The sequence below is a fragment of the Nycticebus coucang genome, chromosome 8 (assembly GCF_027406575.1).
Source record: "Nycticebus coucang isolate mNycCou1 chromosome 8, mNycCou1.pri, whole genome shotgun sequence".
Taxonomy (NCBI): domain Eukaryota; kingdom Metazoa; phylum Chordata; class Mammalia; order Primates; family Lorisidae; genus Nycticebus; species Nycticebus coucang.
The window spans coordinates 23868274-23889836 of record NC_069787.1 but is presented as its reverse complement, the minus strand read 5'-3'; the positions used below and the strand labels follow the sequence as shown (position 1 = coordinate 23889836).

At 43.5% G+C, this 21563-nt stretch overlaps 1 protein-coding gene across 1 annotated transcript in view; it reads right to left on the bottom strand.

Annotated features, from left to right (window-relative positions):
* Positions 1 to 21033, bottom strand: part of PDZRN3 (PDZ domain containing ring finger 3) — a 239678-nt gene extending 218645 nt beyond the window's left edge. Inside the window, exons 1-2 of the mRNA XM_053599917.1 lie at positions 20195 to 21033; positions 5592 to 5678 (exon numbers count right to left, since the gene is read on the bottom strand). Of these exons, the coding sequence (XP_053455892.1) occupies positions 5592 to 5678; positions 20195 to 20917 (810 nt within the window). The 5' untranslated portion in view covers positions 20918 to 21033. The remainder of the gene's footprint in view (positions 1 to 5591; positions 5679 to 20194) is intronic.
* Positions 21034 to 21563: the final 530 nt, after the last annotated feature.

Sequence of the window (21563 nt, the reverse complement as noted above, 5' to 3'; positions counted from 1 at the left end):
ATCCTCCCTCACATCCCACATCTGCAGACCACAGCAAAGATGCCCCTATTTATTTTCTTTTCTTAAAAACAAGGTCTTGCTATGTTGCCTTGACTGGTCTCAAACTCTTGGCCTCAAGGGATCCTCCTGCCTCAGCCTCTCAAATAGCTGAGCCTACCGGTATGAGCCACCATTCCTGACTACCTTACTTCTTTAAGTGACTTAAAAATATTCGGTTCGAGCCCAGCCCGGCCAAACTGCAACCAAAAAATAGCCGGGTGTTGTGGCGGGCGCCTGTAGTCCCAGCTGCTAGGGAGGCTGAGGCAAGAGAATCGCGTAAGCCCAAGAGTTAAGAGGTTGCTGTGAGCCGTGTGACGCCACGGCACTCTACCCGAGGGCGGTACAGTGAGACTCTGTCTCTACAAAAAAAAAAAAAAAATATTCTGACATGTGACTAATTAACATTGTTTCTAGCTGTTGCTATTAGAAACCATGTTGTGATGATACTCTCCTACCTATATTTTGAAATATCTTTGTTATTATTATAGCACATAGGTGTCTACCTAGGCAAATCCCTAGCCATGGAACTACTGGGTCAAAGTATGAGTACTTTTGATAGATGATGCTAAATGGTCCTACACAGAGTCTATACTGATTATTCATTAGACAGTGTTTTCTCACATCTTTACCTTTACAGAGTTATTAAGCTTCTAAATATCTAATAATATGATTGTCAAAACAGGTGTTATGTTTTTGCTCTGATTTATATTAGAAAAGCCCACCACCACTGCCTCAATCCTAATAAATTCTCATCTCCAACCTTGAATCCATTTAGATCTTTGAATTAACGTCAGAACTAAAACTTTCTGGGAAAGATGACAGCTCACGGTTCAAACTCTTTCCTTTCCTTAAAATCAAAAGGCTCCAACAAGCTCATAAAAAGCCCTCACAGCTTGTTCATGAACTCCTTTTCAAACGGTGCTGTGATGAATTCTCTCCAAGTGTGTGGATTAAATTTCGAGTGATTAACAGATGGATTATAGATTCAATGGCACGAGCATGTGTTATTTTCAAACAGAATCATTTGGCAAGTAAGCTCAGGATGTTCCATAAAAACTCCAAAGTCTACTATCATGGTAAATTCCTTGCCATGATGCCATCAGAATATTTATTTTTAATATTAATCACTGTGTATATATAAATACATAAAAATTCCATTTGTTAAAAAATAACTACAAAAATGAAAGTTTCCTCTTTAAACAGAAAAAAAAAAAGCCCCTATGTTCTAAAGAGAACAAAAGGGGTAATGTTAAGTGTGGTGCAATCTACCCCTTCCAATGCAAAAGCAATAAATAAGGTTGGAAAAATGCACATTCCTCAACCCTTCTCTTTTTCCCTTTTCATACCCCCTCCAAACACACACACGTACACATAGTAAAATGTTATATAATTCATCAAAAGAAACCAAAATCACAGTCTAAAATGAGCATTAAGTGTTTTTGCCAACATTTATCCCCACATGACAAAGATAGGTCTCTAACTGCCATCTGGATTCCATCAACACTCTTCCTAGAGAAGGGTCAGTGAGACTGTGGTGCTGTGTTAGATCAGCTATCCTGGAAAGGCATCCCTGCCTAGCATCACAGTGCTCTCTGCACACTAACCCTTTACCATCCGAATACCTACATCCCTCCTTCCTTCCCTGCTGCAGCCCCACTGATGCACTAGTCTGAGCTCCCTATACACACCACCCCTCAAATGTTAAGGAAGGACGAAGCTACTCACTAGCTTCTATGTACTGAGCACATACTGGGTGCCAGCAACATATGATAACCTCACAATAACCTGAAGCTGAGGCTGAGAGAACCCAGGCTGAGAGAAGCTAAGAAGCTTACCTAAGGTCACACAGCTACAAAGTGGGATAGCCCAAGTAGTATATCTTGGTTTGAAAGGGCTGACTCACTTACACACACCCTGTGTGCAACCCTGCCTCTTGCTGAGAAAACTCTCAAAATACACATGAATTCAGAACTCTAATATTTCAGGCTATGGAGTATTCCACTAGATGAACTCAAAGAGTCTCATTGGACCATAGAAGATTTATGAACAAGCTTGAGTTCCCTAAGAGGTGATGTCAATATATCAAATGAAATGTTTACTCTGATTTAACCACTTTGCATTTCTTGGCTGGGAGCAAGAGGGAGAAATAGGAGAGGGGATTTTGGCTTTGGTTTGTTTTGCAAAATATCACACTGTACATAAATAATTATTCTTAAAGAGTGGTAGAAAGTTCAAATCAGAAAGGAATAGGCAAGACCAAACACCAGAACTTAAGTTACATTAAGACAGTGGGGGTGTCTAGTGGGGGCCAGGATGTGAAAACTCATAAAGCTCAAAAATTAAAGAAAACCAGACAACTAAGCTTTTCTCTTAAAAGATACCTCTTTATGCTTAGTGTGTTTGAGTCCTCCCTTAACACGTTTTAAGTTAGTGCTATTTATCAAGGTGAATTAATATGACTTTGGGATTGATTTTTGTTTGCTGGCTTAAGCAAAACAGAAATGAACAGGATTGTTTTCATCCCAGGAGTCCCTGACAATGAAGCACACTTGCCAAAGGCTTAAGTGAAAGGTTGGACACACCAGACTGCCTGCTGTTTCTTTAAGGATATAAGAACAAACGAATGAATGATGAGATTTTCCTAAAAGCATTACACACCGCATCACGCAATGAACAAAGCCTTATGTCAGAGTACCCGGCTGGGCTATTTCACAACCCAACCAAGCATCTAATGCAGGAATTTCCTGGGAAACACACACATCCTTTGCCCTGTAATCTTCTAGTAACTAACAATGTGTGTGCACTGTTATTCATCTTGACTTTTCAGTGTGTACTCAATGACTTGCCAAATTTTCCAGGCAACCGTGCAGAATATCTTTTAGGTTTCACTACACTACTTCTATTAATCAGGACAAGTCTTTAAAAACACTATGGCAAACCCATGCATGTGGAATTAAATTTTCCTCTGGGACATGTATGTAATTCTTGCAAAAAGACCACGTAAACTGGGATTACTAATGTAAGCTACAAAATCATGTCTTGTTTATACTTACATCACCTTTTTAAAGGAAAAAGAGATAACTTAAACTATGCTCTTCGAAAAGCACAAGGAAGAACTGCATTCCCTGCGAGGCTAGAGAGTCGCTTCACCCCGGTGAGATGCTGAAACTAAACACCATCTTCACAGCTTTACTTTCGTAGGTTTCCCAACAATCACCTGGCCACAGATAGGCCTCTCCACTAGAAGCATTTTTCAAACATTGGGCTTTGGTGTGGTTAGACCTGAGGTAAAGAATAGGTCTTCTTGGATTGGGCTCTTTTGGCCATGAAAGCTTCTGAAACATCTGTGAAGTGGGTCTTGGGTTATTAAGGTTGTTTCTTAGAACTGGTAACAATGGGTAGCAGGAGAAGGAAGAATGATAAACCAAGTATAGCCAACTGTTATCTGTGCTAAGTGGCAAAACATGTCCTTGACAGTGAGTTAGAGAAGGTGGGTTTAAATTCTAGTGTTATCGTTTCCTGGGGTCCGTTGTCCCCTCACCTCTGCCAAAGCTGATCCCAGCAGCAAGGACTAAATCAGAACAGCACACAATGACATGAAGCCTGAGCGCTCAGCCAGGTGCTAAAAGGTAAAAATAAAAATGTACCAACCTCCTCACATGGTTCTATGGTTTCTTAAGAATTCCACTGAGATAATGGGAGAAGCACAACTATGTGAGCCCGACCTTGGGGTTCAACCAAGTGGGAGCGTTCCCTGCGCTCACCTCCCCCTCACATTTATGATTTGATCTGATCATTTGAGATGTTCTCCCTTATATGTATCATTTGTAAGACAAATAATGTTCATCACGTTAACTACATACCACTTATTATGATTTTCTGTTTGTTTTCGAAACTATAGTTCTGGCCTTTAAGAGCAAAGAGAATTTAACGATAAATCTTTTTGTGTCACTTGCTTAAAGTCATGTGTTGTCCATTCACTGCCTTTGGTAATTCAAATCCTGACCCTCAGGACTAGCAGGCCCTCTGGGATGGGCCCGTTTGCTTCCCCAGGCCTTTTCTCAGCCACTTTCTTGCCCACCCCCCAGCTCGGCCACACTCCACTCTTTGCAGTCCCTCCTTCCTGGAGAAGACTCTGTCCTTGCTCTGTCTTTTATCAGCCGCCAACCCCCCACTCCCTCCAGCCCCGGGTCCCACCACCTTCTAGCTCAGTGGTCTTCAAAGACAGGCATAGATAACACAAAGCTCTAGAGAGATGGAAGAACATACTAGAAATCTTATTCATAATCTATTTTAATACTTGTTTAAAATGTTTCCCAAGGCACCCTATTAATTCAATAGTGTGCCCATGTATTATAAATAAGATACAGTCTCCCAGTCTAACAAACTACTACTCATCCTTCAGAACTGAGTTCTAATGGCCCCTTCCTGGGAAGCCTCCCCACCTAAGGTTAACCCGTCCCAAGGCATCATTTAGCCCAAGCCAGGCTCAGAGAACACTGGAGAGAATGAACACGTGCTCTCCCAGTGTGTCAGTCTCCCCATCTGGACGTGAGGTCCAGGAAGGCAGGGCAAACACAATCCACACCTGGGTGGCTGGAACCTCCTCATCCTTCAGAATCACTCTCTTCCTTTCTTTCCTTTTGAGCCTCCTGATGATGCCTGAGGCTTCTTGCTATCGACCATATGCCATCTCTGTTTCTTTCCTTTTCTTGCCTTAATCATACTCCTCCCAACCTATAATTATTCTACTTACTTATTTATTGCCTCATTTCCCTGCCAAGACATAACCTAAATGCCAGCAGCAACCCCGTCTCCCCAGGCTCCACTGCTATCTCCCAGCCCCTGGCAAACAGCTCATGTTCAATACTTATTTGTTGAATGAGAGAACTTGATTTTCTTTTCTTTTCCAGCTAATAAATGAGGGAATGATCAGCAAAAGAAAAGCACAAGGGATGACACACCTTTAGAAAACACCCCTGAAAGGAGGGATCCTCAAATACATTCTTTGCTACTCCCCAGAGAAATCTTTTTTAGACATTTCCTCACAGTTAAATTGGCAGATTTGAATGTGGCCTCTTCTTTCTAGAGGAGGGGCTGATGATGAATGGGGTGGCTAAAGAGCTGCCAGGGAGGAGAAGGGAGGCAATAACCCACAAATGGGGAATCAGCCCTGATGAATGGATAGCTGACAGAATGGAATCGAGATAAGGTTTCCAGTCTGGAGCCCACATTCCAGCTCTGTTTAGGAGGGCGACTGGTTACCCGCTGCTAACGGCCCCCATAGGACACAAACTTTATCAGCCCAAGTGCTACATGACCAGCAAGGTTCCCCAAAAGTCTGAACTAGCTGTTGTATTACTAGGGCAATGTTATTTGAGGAGACCACAATGAAATAAAAATCCCTGGGTGTGAAGATATTAGATAACCAATAAACTAATTACAGGGAGCAGAATGAAGTGAGCAACATTTCCTACTCCCTGCCCCTAAACCTTGACCTCTCTTTCAGCTACACCTGGAAAAGGAAAAGCACATTTCAGCAATTAACATACCACATTCGGCCGGCCACCAATAATATTAAATCCCAGGGAGCCAGAGTCTCGGTGCAGGACAAGAGTCAGGCTTTTGGTTTCTTCACCCTACAGGGGGGAAAAAATGAGATTACATTTTTATTTACAAACAGGAAACAGATAATAGGAATTTCCTTTCCATCTAAGCGGATTCTTCTTGGGAAATTTCATCAAGGAAACTTTTAGAATCCAATCTGAAATTCTGTCCTGTGTTTGGGAGGTTACAACATTTCTAGATACTGTCTAACCTTGGAATGACCACGTTAGAATGTCTGGCCTGGAGATCTCAGACATGCCTAATGGACATTTTCTATGAGTGACTCTTTGGTCTGCAAATGCATTTCTTTTAACCAGTTCATCATATGCAGGCTGTCTAGACAGCTACTTGCTGTTTGTTTCTCAAACATTTTCAAAAGCAGCATTCATGTCATGTCATGAAAGGTTCAAACAGCAACCCTCTTGGAAGTGTGAGCGTAGGCACAGCCCATCAATGGTCAACTCTGTTTGTGAGACTTAGGGGAAAACAGTGTATGAAAAGTGAGATGCAAACATGGGACGAAGACAAAAAAATATCCTAAATCTTACTAAAAAGGAGGAGGGGCCATTTTCACAAAGTTAATTATCACTCGCTCCATGTGAGATGTGGAGGTATTTAATAGAAAACACTTTGTTTAGGGTTGGTCAGCGTGAACCCCTTTAAATAAAATGAGCAGAAGTTACTCCAGCAGGTCACGGTGTTCAACAGTCAGAAGGGACGGCAATGCCAGGGCACCTCAACTGACACTCTTAAGTGACAGATAGATGGATAAAAATAGACTTAGCCTTGTGTGCAAACTGTGCCTCGCTATTCTTTGACATAAATATTGAACTCCCTGATATACCTTTGAAATGTTTCTAATCATGTAAACGATACGCTTCATACACACGTCATGCACACTGACTATAAACCTGCAATTGCTTCACTTGGTTTTTCTCTTTAAACTTGGTATTATTTCAATGTGGTTTCTTAAAATATGAAATATTTCAGAATAAGCTATTTTGAAAACAACACTGAAAAAAATAAAAAATTAAATAATAAGAACAACACTGGCAGCTTATCACAAAACAGATTTTATTCTGACCTTTGTTGCTTGCTGATCAAACTTTTGCCTCCGACCTTTTCTGGGGAAATAAATGGCTACATTTGATGGGCATGAACGCGGCTACCTGACTCTGCCACACCAGCAAAGGCAACCACTGTTTCTTCCCGCAGTGGCACACGGGTTATCTGGGGCATTGCTATAGTTAATGTGCGACTGTGGTTCCATATTTCATCAGGAGAATCCTGCCAAATAGAGCCAAAAATAAATGTTAAAGACTAATGGGCTTCTCTATGTAGGATTATCTCCATGCTCAAAGTTCTTAGTAACCACAGCTCTTTCTCATGACTAGTTAGTATTCAGCTGAATTAAAAGTATTTTCAAATTTTTTATGTAAGCCTATAAACATCAATTACAAAAACCCACTAAAAATAAAGATGACGACTGATCATCAGAAAAAGACTTTCCGTTTCTGATGAAAGAACAAGATGTCCTGTAAGAACAACACAACATTTATTTCCTAAGTGTCACTAACTCAATAAATAAAATTTATAATTTTATGTGTAAAGAAGCTAGTCTCTATTGGGATACTGTACCCAGGAGATCAAAAAAATAGCATAGCCTCTCTAATGACTGACAATCTTATTGGTTTTAAAAAAATTTTCCTAAACAGAGCACCGACATCTGCCGCATCTATTAATGCTGTCAATTTTTATAACAAGTAATTAGCAAACAATAATTTTTACTGCTGTAACAGAAGAAAAATTCAGAGTCAACCTAGTAGTTTTGAGATGTAAGCGTGATGATTCTCAAACTGAACCAGTTTCTATCTTTCTGCTTTGGACACTGAAAATCTTAGTAAAGCCATTTCTTGCTTTGTTATCTTAGAGGGGTGAAAAAGTTAGAAATACATGGGAATTCAGGCAAGTTATCTTACATATCTTACATGCCTGGCTTTCATAACTAATCGAGTGATGGAAACGGCAGAGTTACACAGTAATCCCAGGGCAGGTGGCCTGAGTCTAACAATCTCAAATGATACACAAAGAAAACTGCGCAATCACATGAACTCAAAGATTAGTTTTAAATCTACTGTGTGATAACCATTCATTCAAGGAAAGAAAGAAAGAAAATCTTATTACACTGTAGTCACAATAATAGTAGCTAACTTTGGGGGGAAGGGCTGCTTATTATATGCCAGAAGCTATATTGAGCATTTCAGTGTCTTGTTGCATTTATTAATCCAACCCATCTTATAAATCAGTACCAATACCATCTTCATGATACAGGTGGGAAGACCAAAGTGGAATGATTAACAAGGTTGCCTCGTGGCAAAGAGCCAGTAAAAAGTCGAACTGGGATTCAACCCTATCCTCTCTAGTGCTCAACCTTACTCTTCTACATTACTCCTTTTAGGGTAGAATATAGAAAATAAATTCATTTTAGGCTAGCAATGTCTTAGCTCTTATTCAAGATGGCCCCAAGTTGAAGTTCCAAAAAGGAGCTCATTGAAGGAGGGCTTAACCAGGAAACCAAGGTCAGAATAAAATTCCCAACTGTTTACTGAACTATTTGTCTCCAAAAGAACTGATCTGAGATGCCCAAAGACATCTAAATCCAGCCCTGGCCTCGGAGATCTTTCTCAAGGGACAGTAAGATGGTGCCTGAAACACAGCATTCTTCAGCCAAATAGCCACTTGCAAAGAATGTTTTTGAAAAACCAAGTTGACCTCCTATGTTTCCTTGCCAGATGGAATCAGTGGGGAGAAAGAGGGTGTTTTTATTTTCTAGAAGCATCTTGATCTAGTCTGCTGTCCAGGAGAATTAGACACTGGGTTTAGGTTGAAGACTCAACACAGGCTACTGAGAGAGATAAAATAAAAGTTCACTCTGGGCTGAATTACTTTCATTTCTCCAACTAATAACCAAAGGTAATTTTCTAGTCTCTAAAACTCTTAAGCTTGATTCTGGTGTTCCCTTTCCATTCTCTTCTCCTCCCCACCCACCTGCCAAAAAAAAACCTTAACTGCTTTATTTTAATTTCTAGTTTTTCAAGATAAACATTAATAGAGATGTTCAACATTAGTCCTTCCGTAACATGTTTTACATGTTATCATTAACCTCTGCTTAACCATTCAACCTATTCCTGGGCCCAAAATGCTTCAGGATAGAGGGCATTTTAAATGATTCCCACCAACTGAGGGAGGGCAAAGGCTCTCATCAAAGCTGCCTTTCCGATTGTCCACACCGTGCTAAACAGTAGCATCTCTCATTGACAAGAAAATTTCATCAATATTGGTCATTAACCAATGTTTTGCAGTTTTATCAATGGCCTGATGTAGTAAAATAAAGAAGCAAAAGGGCTTTCCCTCCTATAAACTGCATAAACTGATCAATCCACCCGTCTTCTCAAGCAGCTGCTGTATCAATGCTCTGAATCTGGAGAAACTGAGGCTCAGAGAAAATCATACCCTTGCTCACAGTCACATAGTGGCAAAGTGAGAGGGTCAAGATCGGAATGCAGGTCCACATGACTCCAACGCCCAAGCTCCTGCTACTGTAGGGGTAAATGTGTGCACCCTATCCTAAATCCAAAGAGGCATGAAGGATTAGACAGCTAATTCATTTGGTAATTAGAGTTTTAAGTATGCCTTCTTTGGACTAAACAAAAATAAATTGTAAAGAAACTTACACCCTGGACAGGTAATGGTTAAGTTAAGTCTTGGACTTTAGAGTTAGAACCTGAAGTCAGTTTCCTCATCCATAGAATGGGATAATAAATAGTTTCTCCTATGGGTTACTAGGATGCATGATTGAGATAGATAATACCCACAAAGTGTCTCAGTACAGTGCCTGGCCAATAATTAAGTGTTCAAGATACAAGTCACAGTGCTGAGAGCTGAATGTTGAGGACATGAAACTGTTTTATCACATGAATTATTCTTCCGCAAAATCCAACCAATGGAGAATGCCTAATCCTAGTTAAGCTTCGTCAATCTAAAGCACGTTTGGGAGAACTGGAGCCTAAAGAGAAGTGAGTAAAGATCATTATATATTCTTTCTAAGTCTCTCTGTTTCCAAGAATGGAGAAAGAGTGGCTCATTCTAGGACACCACTGGAGTAAGCACCAGGTAGATAGCTTTTAGGCTGGAGATGATGGGAGAGAGACACCAGGAACAAGAAAAAGGGAAAACAGGCAGATGACTCAGGCCAAGTGAGCTGTGGACCACAAGAAGGGGAAATCAGGTGACAAGCACCCCGTCTACAGGAAACATGTTGGCTCTCAATAAGGCAGGAGGAACATCAAGTCCAGGGAGGTGTGAAATGGGGAGGCAGAAGAAAGCTGGGGAGTTTGGGAGCCCAGGGTACTTGGGGAATACAAGACACCAAAACTGCTCTAAGTTCTACCACATCAGTGGAGCTTGATGAATTGGGAAGAAAAGATGAAGAGAGGAAAAAGCAACCAAAAGAAATGGGAGTGAGGTGGCACCACCTTGCCAGCTTTCCAGAAATGCTCCCTGTCCTAAAACTCTTCCCAGATGGCAAATGTCTCTTCCCTTCAGTAGCCAGTGCTCAGGAGCTAGAAAGCTCTCACCAAGGACCTGGGGGACGGAAGTGGAGAAGAACCAGCTTATTGTGTTCATAATCTGGAGTCTAGTGACAGATCTTCACTCCCCCATTAGGGTGGCTGAGCCATTGGCTTAAAGCAATGTAAGATGGTCCTTGGGAAAAGCTTAGATCACTAAGATTGAGAATGTGCACAGATATACTCACCTTGGTGAAGGGTTAATCCATCCCTAAGTGAATATCAAGACTTAAACAACGCCAGGAACCATCCAAGGCCTTGAAGCCAATAAGTCACAAGCAGAAATGGAAGCTTACTTCTCAAAGACAGTCGATTTTGCTTAAAATAAGCTTTGCTATCATATTTTAAGATACTATTACTAGATCAATGTTAAAATGACCTCAAACATCATCAGCTCAGCTTTCAACTCAAGGTAAGACTTTTATGTCTAACGGGGTAAGAGTTGGAATTGGGGGAGTCACAATGAAAAATCAAAAATTTGGGCTGCTTTTCTTTTAAGCAGCCAAGAATATGAGTGATCTTTTTTTTTTTTTTTTTTTATACAAAAGGCTTTTAATATGTGCAGAAAATAAACATAGCAAAGAATATTTGAAATGTTTCCATATTTCTTAAGATGACAACCGTCACACAAATTACACAAATTTTGAAATTAGCACTTAAGTATCAGTGAAGAGTGATCTTTTTTTTTAAGCAGCCAAGAATATGAGTGATCTTCTATGGGCAAAGTCCCTCTTCTTTTTGAGTGTCACTCTGTCATTAGTTTCCTCTGAACAATTCAACCTCAAAAACTTAGACATGCGCCATCTCCTAGCCAGTATGGTAGTTTCCAGAGTCCATCCATGCCACCATCAATGTGGACTCTTTTTATAATAAAAACTCCTTTCTGCTAAAGGACCAGTGTTCTCCAATTACTGCTGTTGTGGGAGGCACTGCAGAGAGCTGGCCAGACTGGAAAGCTGCCCAGCAGGTTGTGCGAAATGTAACTGACTGCTAGTGCGTGTGTGTCTGGGGTGACATGACTTCTTAAGTCTTTGCAAAGCTCACGGAGATGCACACAGATGAAAAACAGCTCTGAGTATTGACTAGTGACAAGAAAGTGCTGTATATTCGGCTGTCTCCAGCAAAAAATGTGCAAAAGCAGGGGTTGGGGATACCAGGAGGCAGAGCCCGCTGTCAGAAAATTTTGTACTGAAGACCTGGGGGTGTCTTCGCTCCTACTCAGATGCTTTTTTCCTCTTTGTAGTTCAAACTTTGTGATATTCTTTTCTTTTCTTTTTTTTTTTTTTTTAGACAGTCTCACTTTGTGACCTTTAGTAGAATGCCATGGTGTCATAGCTCACAGCTACCTCAAACTCTTAGGCTCAAGTGATCCTCCTGCCTCAGCCTCCCTGATAGCTGGGACTATAGGTGCCCACCACCATGCCCAGGTATTTTTAGAGACAGGGTCTCGCTCTTGCTCAGGCTGATCTCCAACTACTGAGCTCAGGCAACCCACCTGCCTTGGCCACTCAGAGTGCTGGAATTACAGTGGGGAAGTAATTTGGACCAACCTCTCCCTGTGATTCAAACCCTCATTCTTAGGAAGGGATTCTTGGAAGAAGAACAGAGGAAGAAACTGTTCAAAAGCTTAGGACTGAAGGGAGACATGGAGATAATACTTGCAATTCAGTTGAAATTGGATGAGATAGTCAGTAGAAGTGTTAGAATGATGTATCTGTCACCCAAACAGGTATACACAGAAAGGATGAAAGAGACAAAGGGCTTCAGGTTGGTAACTGAATGCATGAATTTACAAAACTCAAGTCCCTCTGTCTTAGAGGGTAGAAAGGAACAAAAAGAGCTTTTCTAGAGTCCTAATATCTACAGAAAAGTAGATTCATCCAAAGCCAAGCAAGATATTTTTGAAAATTATGTAAGAGAAGCAAAGATTTCTTAGTACTTCCCTAGTCCGAAAATAAATTAGTTTGCTACTACATTTAAAGAACCTGAGAAATCCCTAAATGTCCAATTTTCTATTTCCATGAGCTTGATTTTAAATTTGTTATCTCTGATTTTTCATCCTTGACTCATCTGCTTTTCTGGTGAACAACCACAAGCAATGCTTCACCCAAAACCAAAAATGACAGCAACAACAAGCCTTATGTAAGGTGCTGCGGCATCTTAATATTTCTCCTTGACAGATGAAGGGGTGTTATGGTCTGAAAGCATCTGTTAAAATTCATATATTAAAATCCTAACTCCCAAGGTGATAGTATTAGCAGGTGAGGGCTTTGACATGTGATTAGGGATTAAGGCCCTAATAAAAGAGGCCTGAGAGAGACCCGTGGTCCTTCCACCACATGAGGACCGCCAGCCCACCTATGAAACAGAAAGTGAACTCCCACTGAGTCTGCCAGCACCTTGATCTTGAGTTTTCTAGCCTCCAAACCCATGAGAAATAAATTTATATTGCTTATACCCAGCTTCTAGTATTTTTGTTTTAGTAGCCCAAATGGCCTAAGGCAGGGTGGTTTGCCACTGAAGCATTTTCTTCCCCAGATTAGAAAGAAAGAATGGCTACTCAGCTATGAAACCAAAACTTCTTGCTCTTAGAAAGGTAGGGGCTTTACCTGTCTAACCTCTCCTTAGCTTTGTTAATTTGCATGGGACACATATAAATACACATGTTAACTAACCCTATTACTCCCATATTATTCACAAGGGTTGCCATCCAGAGGCAGAGACCCTGGCTTGAACATCCCTATTTCCCATGTTACTCTACCACTGAAAATAGTCAGAGGATAAGAGACAGAGAATAGGTCACTCCGGGGCAACATGAGGCTCAGGACAAAACTGAATTTTTGAGTAAATATCTCTTCCCAATTTCTTTGTAATACCACTTCAAATTTCTTCTGTAAGTTTTTAGAAAAAGGACTAAATCCCTAAAGGTCTTAGGCATTTAACAGATGGTCAATACATGCCTGATAAAGACTTATGGTGCCCTTTATGTAAATCATCTCATTTTGCCTTAGTAACAACCCTATCAGCAGGTGTGTTATGATCCCATTTTAGAGATGAGGCAATTAAGGCTTCCAAGTGACTGAAAGATCCTTCCAGAGTCCCTCAGGAACAGAGCAAAGGGAGCACATGAACCCCAGTATCGCCAATTCCAGTCTGGATACTAACTACACTCAACACACTTGCTCCACAGATGACACCCTGGAGCTTGCCCAGTTGACTCAAGGCCTGCAGCCAACCCTTACCCACAACCTGATGCCACTTCATCTCTCTCCTGATACAAACACATCAAAGGCATGGGGCACATGAAAACAGCTTTTAACAAAATTCCAAGGGTGACCTCTCTGCTTATGACTCAGTTCTGCATACACAATGCCAACTGCTAGAGACAGGGCTCAAACTTGACCCTTCCTAGGGATGGGGTTGCTTTGGATCCTGCTTACACATGGTGTCTCTGCCCTCTAAGCTAGCTCCCTGCAAGTCCATGAATGGAAGGGTGAGAAAGATGGGCCCTCAGGTCCACCTGTCAGGTGTTTGCTTTACGAGAGTAATCATTATATTACACCATTTCCCCCTTCTTATTTGAAATGGCTTATTAGGACTCCATTATTCCAGGGGGAACAGAGGCTAAAAATCTTGGGTGAGCAGAGAGTAGTAATATTTGTGTTGGGTCTGCAAAGGCACAAGTAGGTGTCTGGTTGGTCCCATGGATTAAGGCTGCTCATTTTTATCTTTGTATCCAACAGTACCTACCACTGGCCTGGGCACTCCAGCTAGAAGAATGTGAAGAACTAAACCTCAAGAATATATGTATTTGGAAGGATTTCACTTTGTTCCTACCGTTAACCGATTTCCGTTAATGATTTCTTAAAATCATTAGGATAAAAATTAAAGAGATGAGCTACTATTCCATCCAGGATGCCACTTCTTTATTTCCGTTTTATTTATTTCTTTTATAGACAGGATCTGTTTCGTTTTATACACCATGTGCACTGGACCTATGAAAAGGGGAATATGGCATGGGATTAACACATTTCATGGAGCAGAAGCCGACAAGCAAACTAAAATGAGCCCCAGGAGGATACTGGCCAAATTATTTAACCTTCCGAGGTTTTGTTTTTTTCATCTTGTAATATGGAAGGAAAGGGTTGTAGGTTTCCTGAATAATGCATCTATACCTCCATCTACGTCCTGCGTGCCATATATAGACATAGTCCTTGGGAAGCCCACAAGAGACTTCAGAGGGGCGCACTGCCTCAAGAAAATAATGCCTTTCTTATTTTGGTTACAGTTTAGAGTCAGGTAACACTGTGTTCAAATCCCAGATCTCTGCTTAGAACCTAACTTCTGGCCTTAATCTAGTTGTTTTATAATGTTTTATAATCTGCTCCTCCCACCAAAAAGAAGTCTACTAAGTGAAGATGGAGAAGCTAATGTACGTACATACATACGTACGTAAAGCCCTCCAATGTATGGCACCTAGTGAACTCAATAAATATCACTTCCTTTCCTTTTAAACTCTTTGCTCTATGATCCAATGCAAATTGACTTATAAATTCTTACTCATCAAAATGTTTTTACAGAGAGTCAAGCACCCTTTCTGAACATAGAAAGAACCATTTACAGATAAATCTCAACGATAGCCAATTCAAATTGTCCAGTTATGCCCATTTAATCCAGCAATAGCTGGGTAACTTATTAGTAAACCAAATCCTAATTTTCTTTATAAACACTGAAATGAAAATGAAGTGACAGCCTCCAATTCTTTTAGCTGAAGTAGCCATTTATTTATTTTTATTGTTGGGGATTCATTGAGGGTACAATAAGCCAGGTTACATTGATTGCATTTGTTAGGTAAAGTCCCTCTTGCAATTGTGTCTTGCCCCCAAAAGGTTTGGCACACGCCAAGGCCCCACCCTCTCTCACCTTCCCTCGCTCTGAAAGTAGCCATTTCTTAAACATGGAATGACTCTTTGCTGAAGGCTTTTCAGAAACAAAATATACCAAATGGTGAACATTCTAATAGAGACATTTCAAAGTGTTTAGACATCTGGAACACCTTTTGATACAACTGTCTATTAGATTCACTTATCTCCAGCTTTGAAATGGACAAAATTGTTTCTGAGGTTTGGGGCTTTATAAAACTTGAATACAACTTGATCTGGGTGGATCTAGCAGAACAAAAAAAAATACCTCCCCCAAATCTGGAAACAATATTGTGAACTGGAGCATCACAGAAAAACTCATTCTTTTTAAAACATAAGCCCACTCTTTGTTAACAATCTGAAAAGTTTTGACAGCTGACAAGACAGCCCTTCCGATCTTGAATTCATTCACTGAGCAAATACATATCAAGGGCTTACGATTCACATGGCAGTGGGTTTAGTGCTGGGGACACAGTCCTGAATAAGACACTCTTCCAATTACTCAGTAACAGCTGTGATAAATGCCATGAAGGAGGCATACCAAAGTGAGAGTTTCAGGGCACCAGATGTTGGCTCTGAGGTCAGAGAGACCTGCCTTCCTGGAGGTAGTGATGCTTGAACCAAGATGGCAAGAAGAGAAAGAAAGGTCATCTAATGGTGAACAAAACCCTATGTGCTGACAGAAAGATTATGAGCAGAAGGGGAGAGGTGGAAAACTTGCAGGTTAATTACAGAGTACTTGGAAAGATTGTTCCAGGTAGAGATACACAGGTGCAAAGGCCCTGGGGTAGGAAGGAGCTCAGGAACATACACACAAAACACTCAGAGATTAGGGATGCTGGAAGAAGAGAATTAAGGGGAGAAGAATCCAGACAGCCACCCAAGAGAAAATGAGGAAAAAAAGAAGGTTTGAGAAGGGAGAGTGATAACACACTTTCATTTCTAAGAGATTATTTCTGACTAGATAAAGAATAAACTAAAGAGGAAAAAGAAGACATGTAGAGGAAGCAGTTGTAGTTCAGGCAAGAGATGATGGTGTCTAATGCCAAGGCTAACTTTGCCCCCTGAGGGACATCTGGCAATGTCTGTAGAGATCAGTGACTGGGGAGGGCTACCAATGTGGTAGAGGCCACCAGGGATGTTGCTGAATATCCTACAGTGAACAGAACAGCCTCAACCAGTACTAACACAAACACAACCAAGAATTATCCAGTCTAAAATGCCAACAGTGCTGAGGCTGAAAAACCCTGGTTTAGATCAAAGTGATTGTGTGAATGAACTGGAGAGAAGTGAACAGATCCGAGATGAATTAAGGAGGTAAAATCCACAGGATTCAATGACAGAGTGGATGTTGGGGGTGGGGGGTGGGTAGTCAAAGAGCTGAAGGTATCCAGATGAATCTCAAAGTTCTCAATCATTCCAAGGAAAGTCACATCCAGCCTGCTTCCTTTTCCAGAAAGCAAAAAAGATACTTGCTAAGGAATGCTTTTGTTTTTAGAATCAGGTGGGTAAGTCAGAGTGGGAAAATGAGGCTGGGAGCAAAACTCCTTACCTTAGCCAAGTGTGGTATCACCAAGTGTATCACAGCCCAGATGCAGCCAGCTTATGTGAGGTCAGATTTGCCTTTCTAGGCTACTGCTACTTGTCATTTAACTGTTAAAAGTCGTTTTTACCCTTCATCTTGGTCTCAAAACGTTTAGGAAGGGGAGTTAAGATAATGATCAATAACATAACTGTGCGGAGAAGATCAATACATGTTTGGTGTATGTCTGCATTGAGTCTAAACTTTTCATCTAGCTCGGTAGCTACTTAAAGGACCAATGTCACCTGGGAGCTCATTAGAAATGCAGAGTCTCGGGCCCCAGGCCAGCCCTCATGTATCAGAATCTCTGGGGAAGAGAGTCAGGAAATCTGTGTTGTAATAAGCTCTTCAGTTAAAGCAATCATGCTAAAGTTTGAGAATTCCTCATACAGCTCACATTTTAGAACAGAATAAACAATGTCTGTGCAAGTATAATACTTATAAACCCTAAGTGCTCAGCAGGTGTCAAAAAAATTGAAACCCATGATAATTTAAAGAATGCCATATCACTTATGGAACAAGTTGTAGGCTGCTGAAGAGCTAGTATTAAAAATCTTCTGAGCATTTATCAACTTCAGCTTATGACAGAGAAGCCAACATTAGGCCTTATAAAAAATAAAATGAAAGAGTTGAACAGTAGAGTTTTCAAGCAATATAAATCCTTCTGCCTTTGGGGAGAGAATAAACATTACCCAGCAAGAGCAGAGAGTCAGCCCAATGAAATAAACAAGTTCTTAAACAGCTTCTAGTGAGAGGGGTTTTTATGGCTGATGATGGAACAGCAAAAAGCTTTCCGCAAGGTCCACTGAGGGTTAACTTCAGGCAAGAAGAATAAGCTTCTCTAAGGCCTGAGCTGAGGCCCTCCACATTGTGAGGCCAGAGTGCTGGGGATTCTGCAGCCTTGGGGCCACATGTAGCTTTCTGGATCCTTGAGTGTGGCCTTTTGACTGAATGCAAATTGTACAGAACAAATCCTTTTAATAAAGGGATTTGAATTTATTGAATTTATTGAAAGGATTCAGTTGAGAGGCCACATTTGGACACGGAGGGTCACATGTAGCCTTGAGGCCGCAGGTTCCCCACCCTTGCCAGAGGTTCAGGAAGGTCCCAAACAGAGTTCCAACTCCAGAACAAAACTTGTTTCGTAAGCTCAAAATCAACATCTTGTCCCCAAGTTTAATACTTTTGATTATCCTACCCCAAAATGCAACAGAGCCTCAAAAACACCCAGAGTTTTGATTCTGAGAAAAAGTTTACTAAACACTCCAGAAAGAAAACAGAAAGGCAAGAAGAAATAATAAACTAGCTCAACAATGAAGGATGTATAAACTTTGGGGGAATGATTGGCTTACTTATAAATAAGCATCACTTAAAACGATGCATAAACAGGAGAAATTTGGGAACTCCTTCACCCAAACCTGGCGCCTGACAGAAGACCAAGGTTTGCCCTCTGTTTTGGTGGCTTGAAGGCTCACACCAGTCTTTTGTGCGCCTGTGCGGTCGTGGGTGAGCCGCAGAGCTGTAAATATTTGCCCTTCACCCAGAGCTAGCCAGCTGCTGAGGCTACAACCAACAGACAGGCCAGGGGCCAGGGAGGGGGGAGTGGGCTGGAAAACTTGCAGGCCTGGTGTGCATGTATGGAAGGGGGGCCAGGAGAGGGCAGGGAGAGACAAAGCAGAGACAGGCCCCTGGTGGCCTCTCAAACAAATATTTTCCCCTCTCTGCCACACCATCTGGAGCAGGCAACCCAAGTGGCAGCCGAGTGGCAGGGCAGGGCTATGATGCCCTTCCCCGGAAAGGCAGAAGCACCCAGCTGTTGAAAATGTGCCTTTTTTACTCAGGGGATCCAGTGATTTTCGATCTGGGCCATCTCCCTCCCACCCTTCTTTCCCAGAGGACACTTGACAGAATCTGGAGACATTTTTGATTATCACGATTTGGGTAACAAGTCTATTGGCATCTAGCGGGTGGAAGCCAAGAATATAGTCAAATGTCCTACGGTGCACAGGGCAGCACCCACCACTGAGAGTCATTAGGCCCCAAATATCAATATGTCTCAAGATTGAGAACTCTGAGGTAGAACCTGAATCCAGCTCTGTCCCCTGAATCACTATTTGATTATGGGCAAGTTACATAACCTCTCTGAATGTGTCTCCTTGTCTCCAAGGATAAAATAGATAATGCATGCTAAGTGTTTCCTACAGTTGCTGGAACATTATAAACACTCAACAAATGGCATTCATGGTCACACTGAGCGGCAACATGATAGTGATATAGAGCCCAGGCTGAAGAGATGGGCACACAGAGATTCAGAACCCAGCTGTGCACTTGAAAGCTGTAACCCAAGGCATGAGATTGCCCCTCAATGAGCCTAAGCCTCACACCTACATTACTTGATAATAAAGGAAAGGGCTGGCACGAGCTTAGCACAGGGCCTGGCACAAAGAAAGCCCCTCACTAGTGGTGGCTGTTACCACTACGTCAACCATCAGGACCAGGGGATGGCTCGCTGGGAGATGTTAAAAATAATTGTAGGTAATACCTGTCAAGTATTTACTCTCTGCCTGGCATAGTGGCCAGGTCCTTTTCATACCTCCTCTCTCTGAAGACTGATAACAACTTTTCACATTGAAGGAAACCAAAGCACCTAGAGGTTAAGCCACACATTCACCTTACTGGTTAGCAAAAAGCTCACAGTTGGAAACAGCTGTCACTGCAGAGGGCTTGCTCTTTAATATTACTTTCTACTTGCTGGGGGCAGGGTGGTCCTTTAATTCTTTCTGAAATCCCCCAACCTCAGGGCGCCTGGCTGAGTTTCACTCTTCGTGTCACATCTCCAGGGACCACAGTTTCCAACTTTAGAAAGGTTAAGCAGTTTGCTCAAGGTCAGCCAACTAGTTGACAGCAAAGCCCAAGTTTGCATCCAGCTTTTGCTCCAGAGGCCTCTCTTCTGGCATCCTTCTTAACTTACTCTACGCTGGCTGTGGGCTCCCTTTATTTTTTATGGAATCCTTGAAGGTGCATGAATACAATTCACTCAAGGTGTCCACATTCCCTCCTGTGTGTTATGTCTACAGATTTCCAACCTTAATTGAAGGTAAGTGACTTCTCCCAGATCACTTACCTGGTCTCTAACTCTGACTCCACACTTGGCTGTGGATTCCTTTTAGTCTTTCTACAGCCTCTGAAGCTGCTGTAAGTATATACCCTGTACGTCCTGCCTATACGAACCACAGTTTCCAAGCTTCAGGGCAGCCATCTGCACGTAGCGATAGGGCTGGCAAGCAGTGCAAAGTGGAGGCGGCGGCAGGGATGCGCCCAGGAAGCTCCTGGCATCCTTATACCCAAAGGGACGGGGCGGGGTCCTGGGTCCCCAGGGGCCTGGCAGGGAGTCGGGGTGGTCGGGAGGCGCCTACCTTGCCGCCGGGCGGCGCGGCCACGCAGCGGCTGAGCGAGTCGAGGCGTGCGCTGTACTCAGTGAACTTCTTCTGGTAGCGCAGCGCGGTCATCTGCAGCTCGAGCTGCGCGGCGGCCAGCTGAGCCACCAGCGACTTCTCTCTCTTGCCCGCGCGCAGCGCCTCCTTCTTGAGCGCCTTGTGCAGCGCGCCCAGGCGGGCCTGCAGCGCGCCGTTGTGCGCCCGCAGCGCCCGAGCGCAGCAGTGGCCGCCCGCGCGCTGCTCGCCGTACGTCAGGGGCAGCCCGCAGCCCTCCTGGCAGCGGCCCACCGGCCGCGCGTCGCACGCGTCCCGCATGTGCGCTTCCACGTCGCGCCGCAGCAGCACCTGGCCGCAGCCCGCGTGGCGGCAGCGCGCGGGCGCGAAGTCGCAGCGTTCGAGGTGCTCTGGCAGCTGCTGCAGCTTGACCACCCGGCCGCAGCCGCGCGCCGCGTTCGCGCACTTGATGTCCAGCTTGAGGATAAGGCGCTTGAGCGGCAGGACGTGGTTGAGCTCCTTGGCGGACAGGCGACCGCGGCAGCGCGCTGGGCAGCTGCCCTCCTGCACCACCCAGGGCAGCACGCAGCCGGCGCAGAAGACGTGGCCGCACGGCGTGGTCAGGGGGTCCTCCAGGACCTTGTGGCACAGCGCGCACTTCAGATCAGGGTCCACGTCGCCGTCGAAGCGGTCCAGCTCGAAGCCCATGGTGGCGGCCGGGCCCCGGGGTCGCCGCCGGGCGGCCGGCCGCCCTCTCCCTCCCTGCGAGGCGGCCCAGACACGCCGGCTGCGCCGCCCGCTCACTCGCTCGCTCTCCCTGGACTAAGCCTAATTGCTCCAGACTTCCTCGGAAAATGCCCGAGGAACAGACTCCTCCGCCGTATTTGCGCGAGCACAAGCGCACACGCATCTTGCCTCGGTGGCCTCCTGCCAGCCCCTTGCAAAAGCGAGGAGGCTGGAAGGCAGAAGAGCCTGGGGTAAACAGAGTCGCAAGACGGAACAGGCCCGCCCAGGACGGCGGCGCGAATCCTCCCAGGGACCCCTCTCCGCTTTCCTACAGTTTTCGACATAAGACAAAACGCCGCCGAGAAAAGCTCTCAGAGTTGGGAGCTGGGGTTGCTGCTTTCGCCCAGTTTTCCTGGAACCCCTTCCTTAACGGATCAAGACGTTTTACTCCGTTCTCTCTCCCCCTTCCTCTCATGGGTGATTGCAGAGGGCCAAAAAGATTTCGGAGACCCGCTAACTCAGCACTTACGGTCTTTATTTATTTATTTCATTCCAGGGAAAGTTACAGAGCCTGCGGGATGGTCCTGCTGCAACTTCATTTCCGACCAGAGGTTCTAGGAACCCCGGA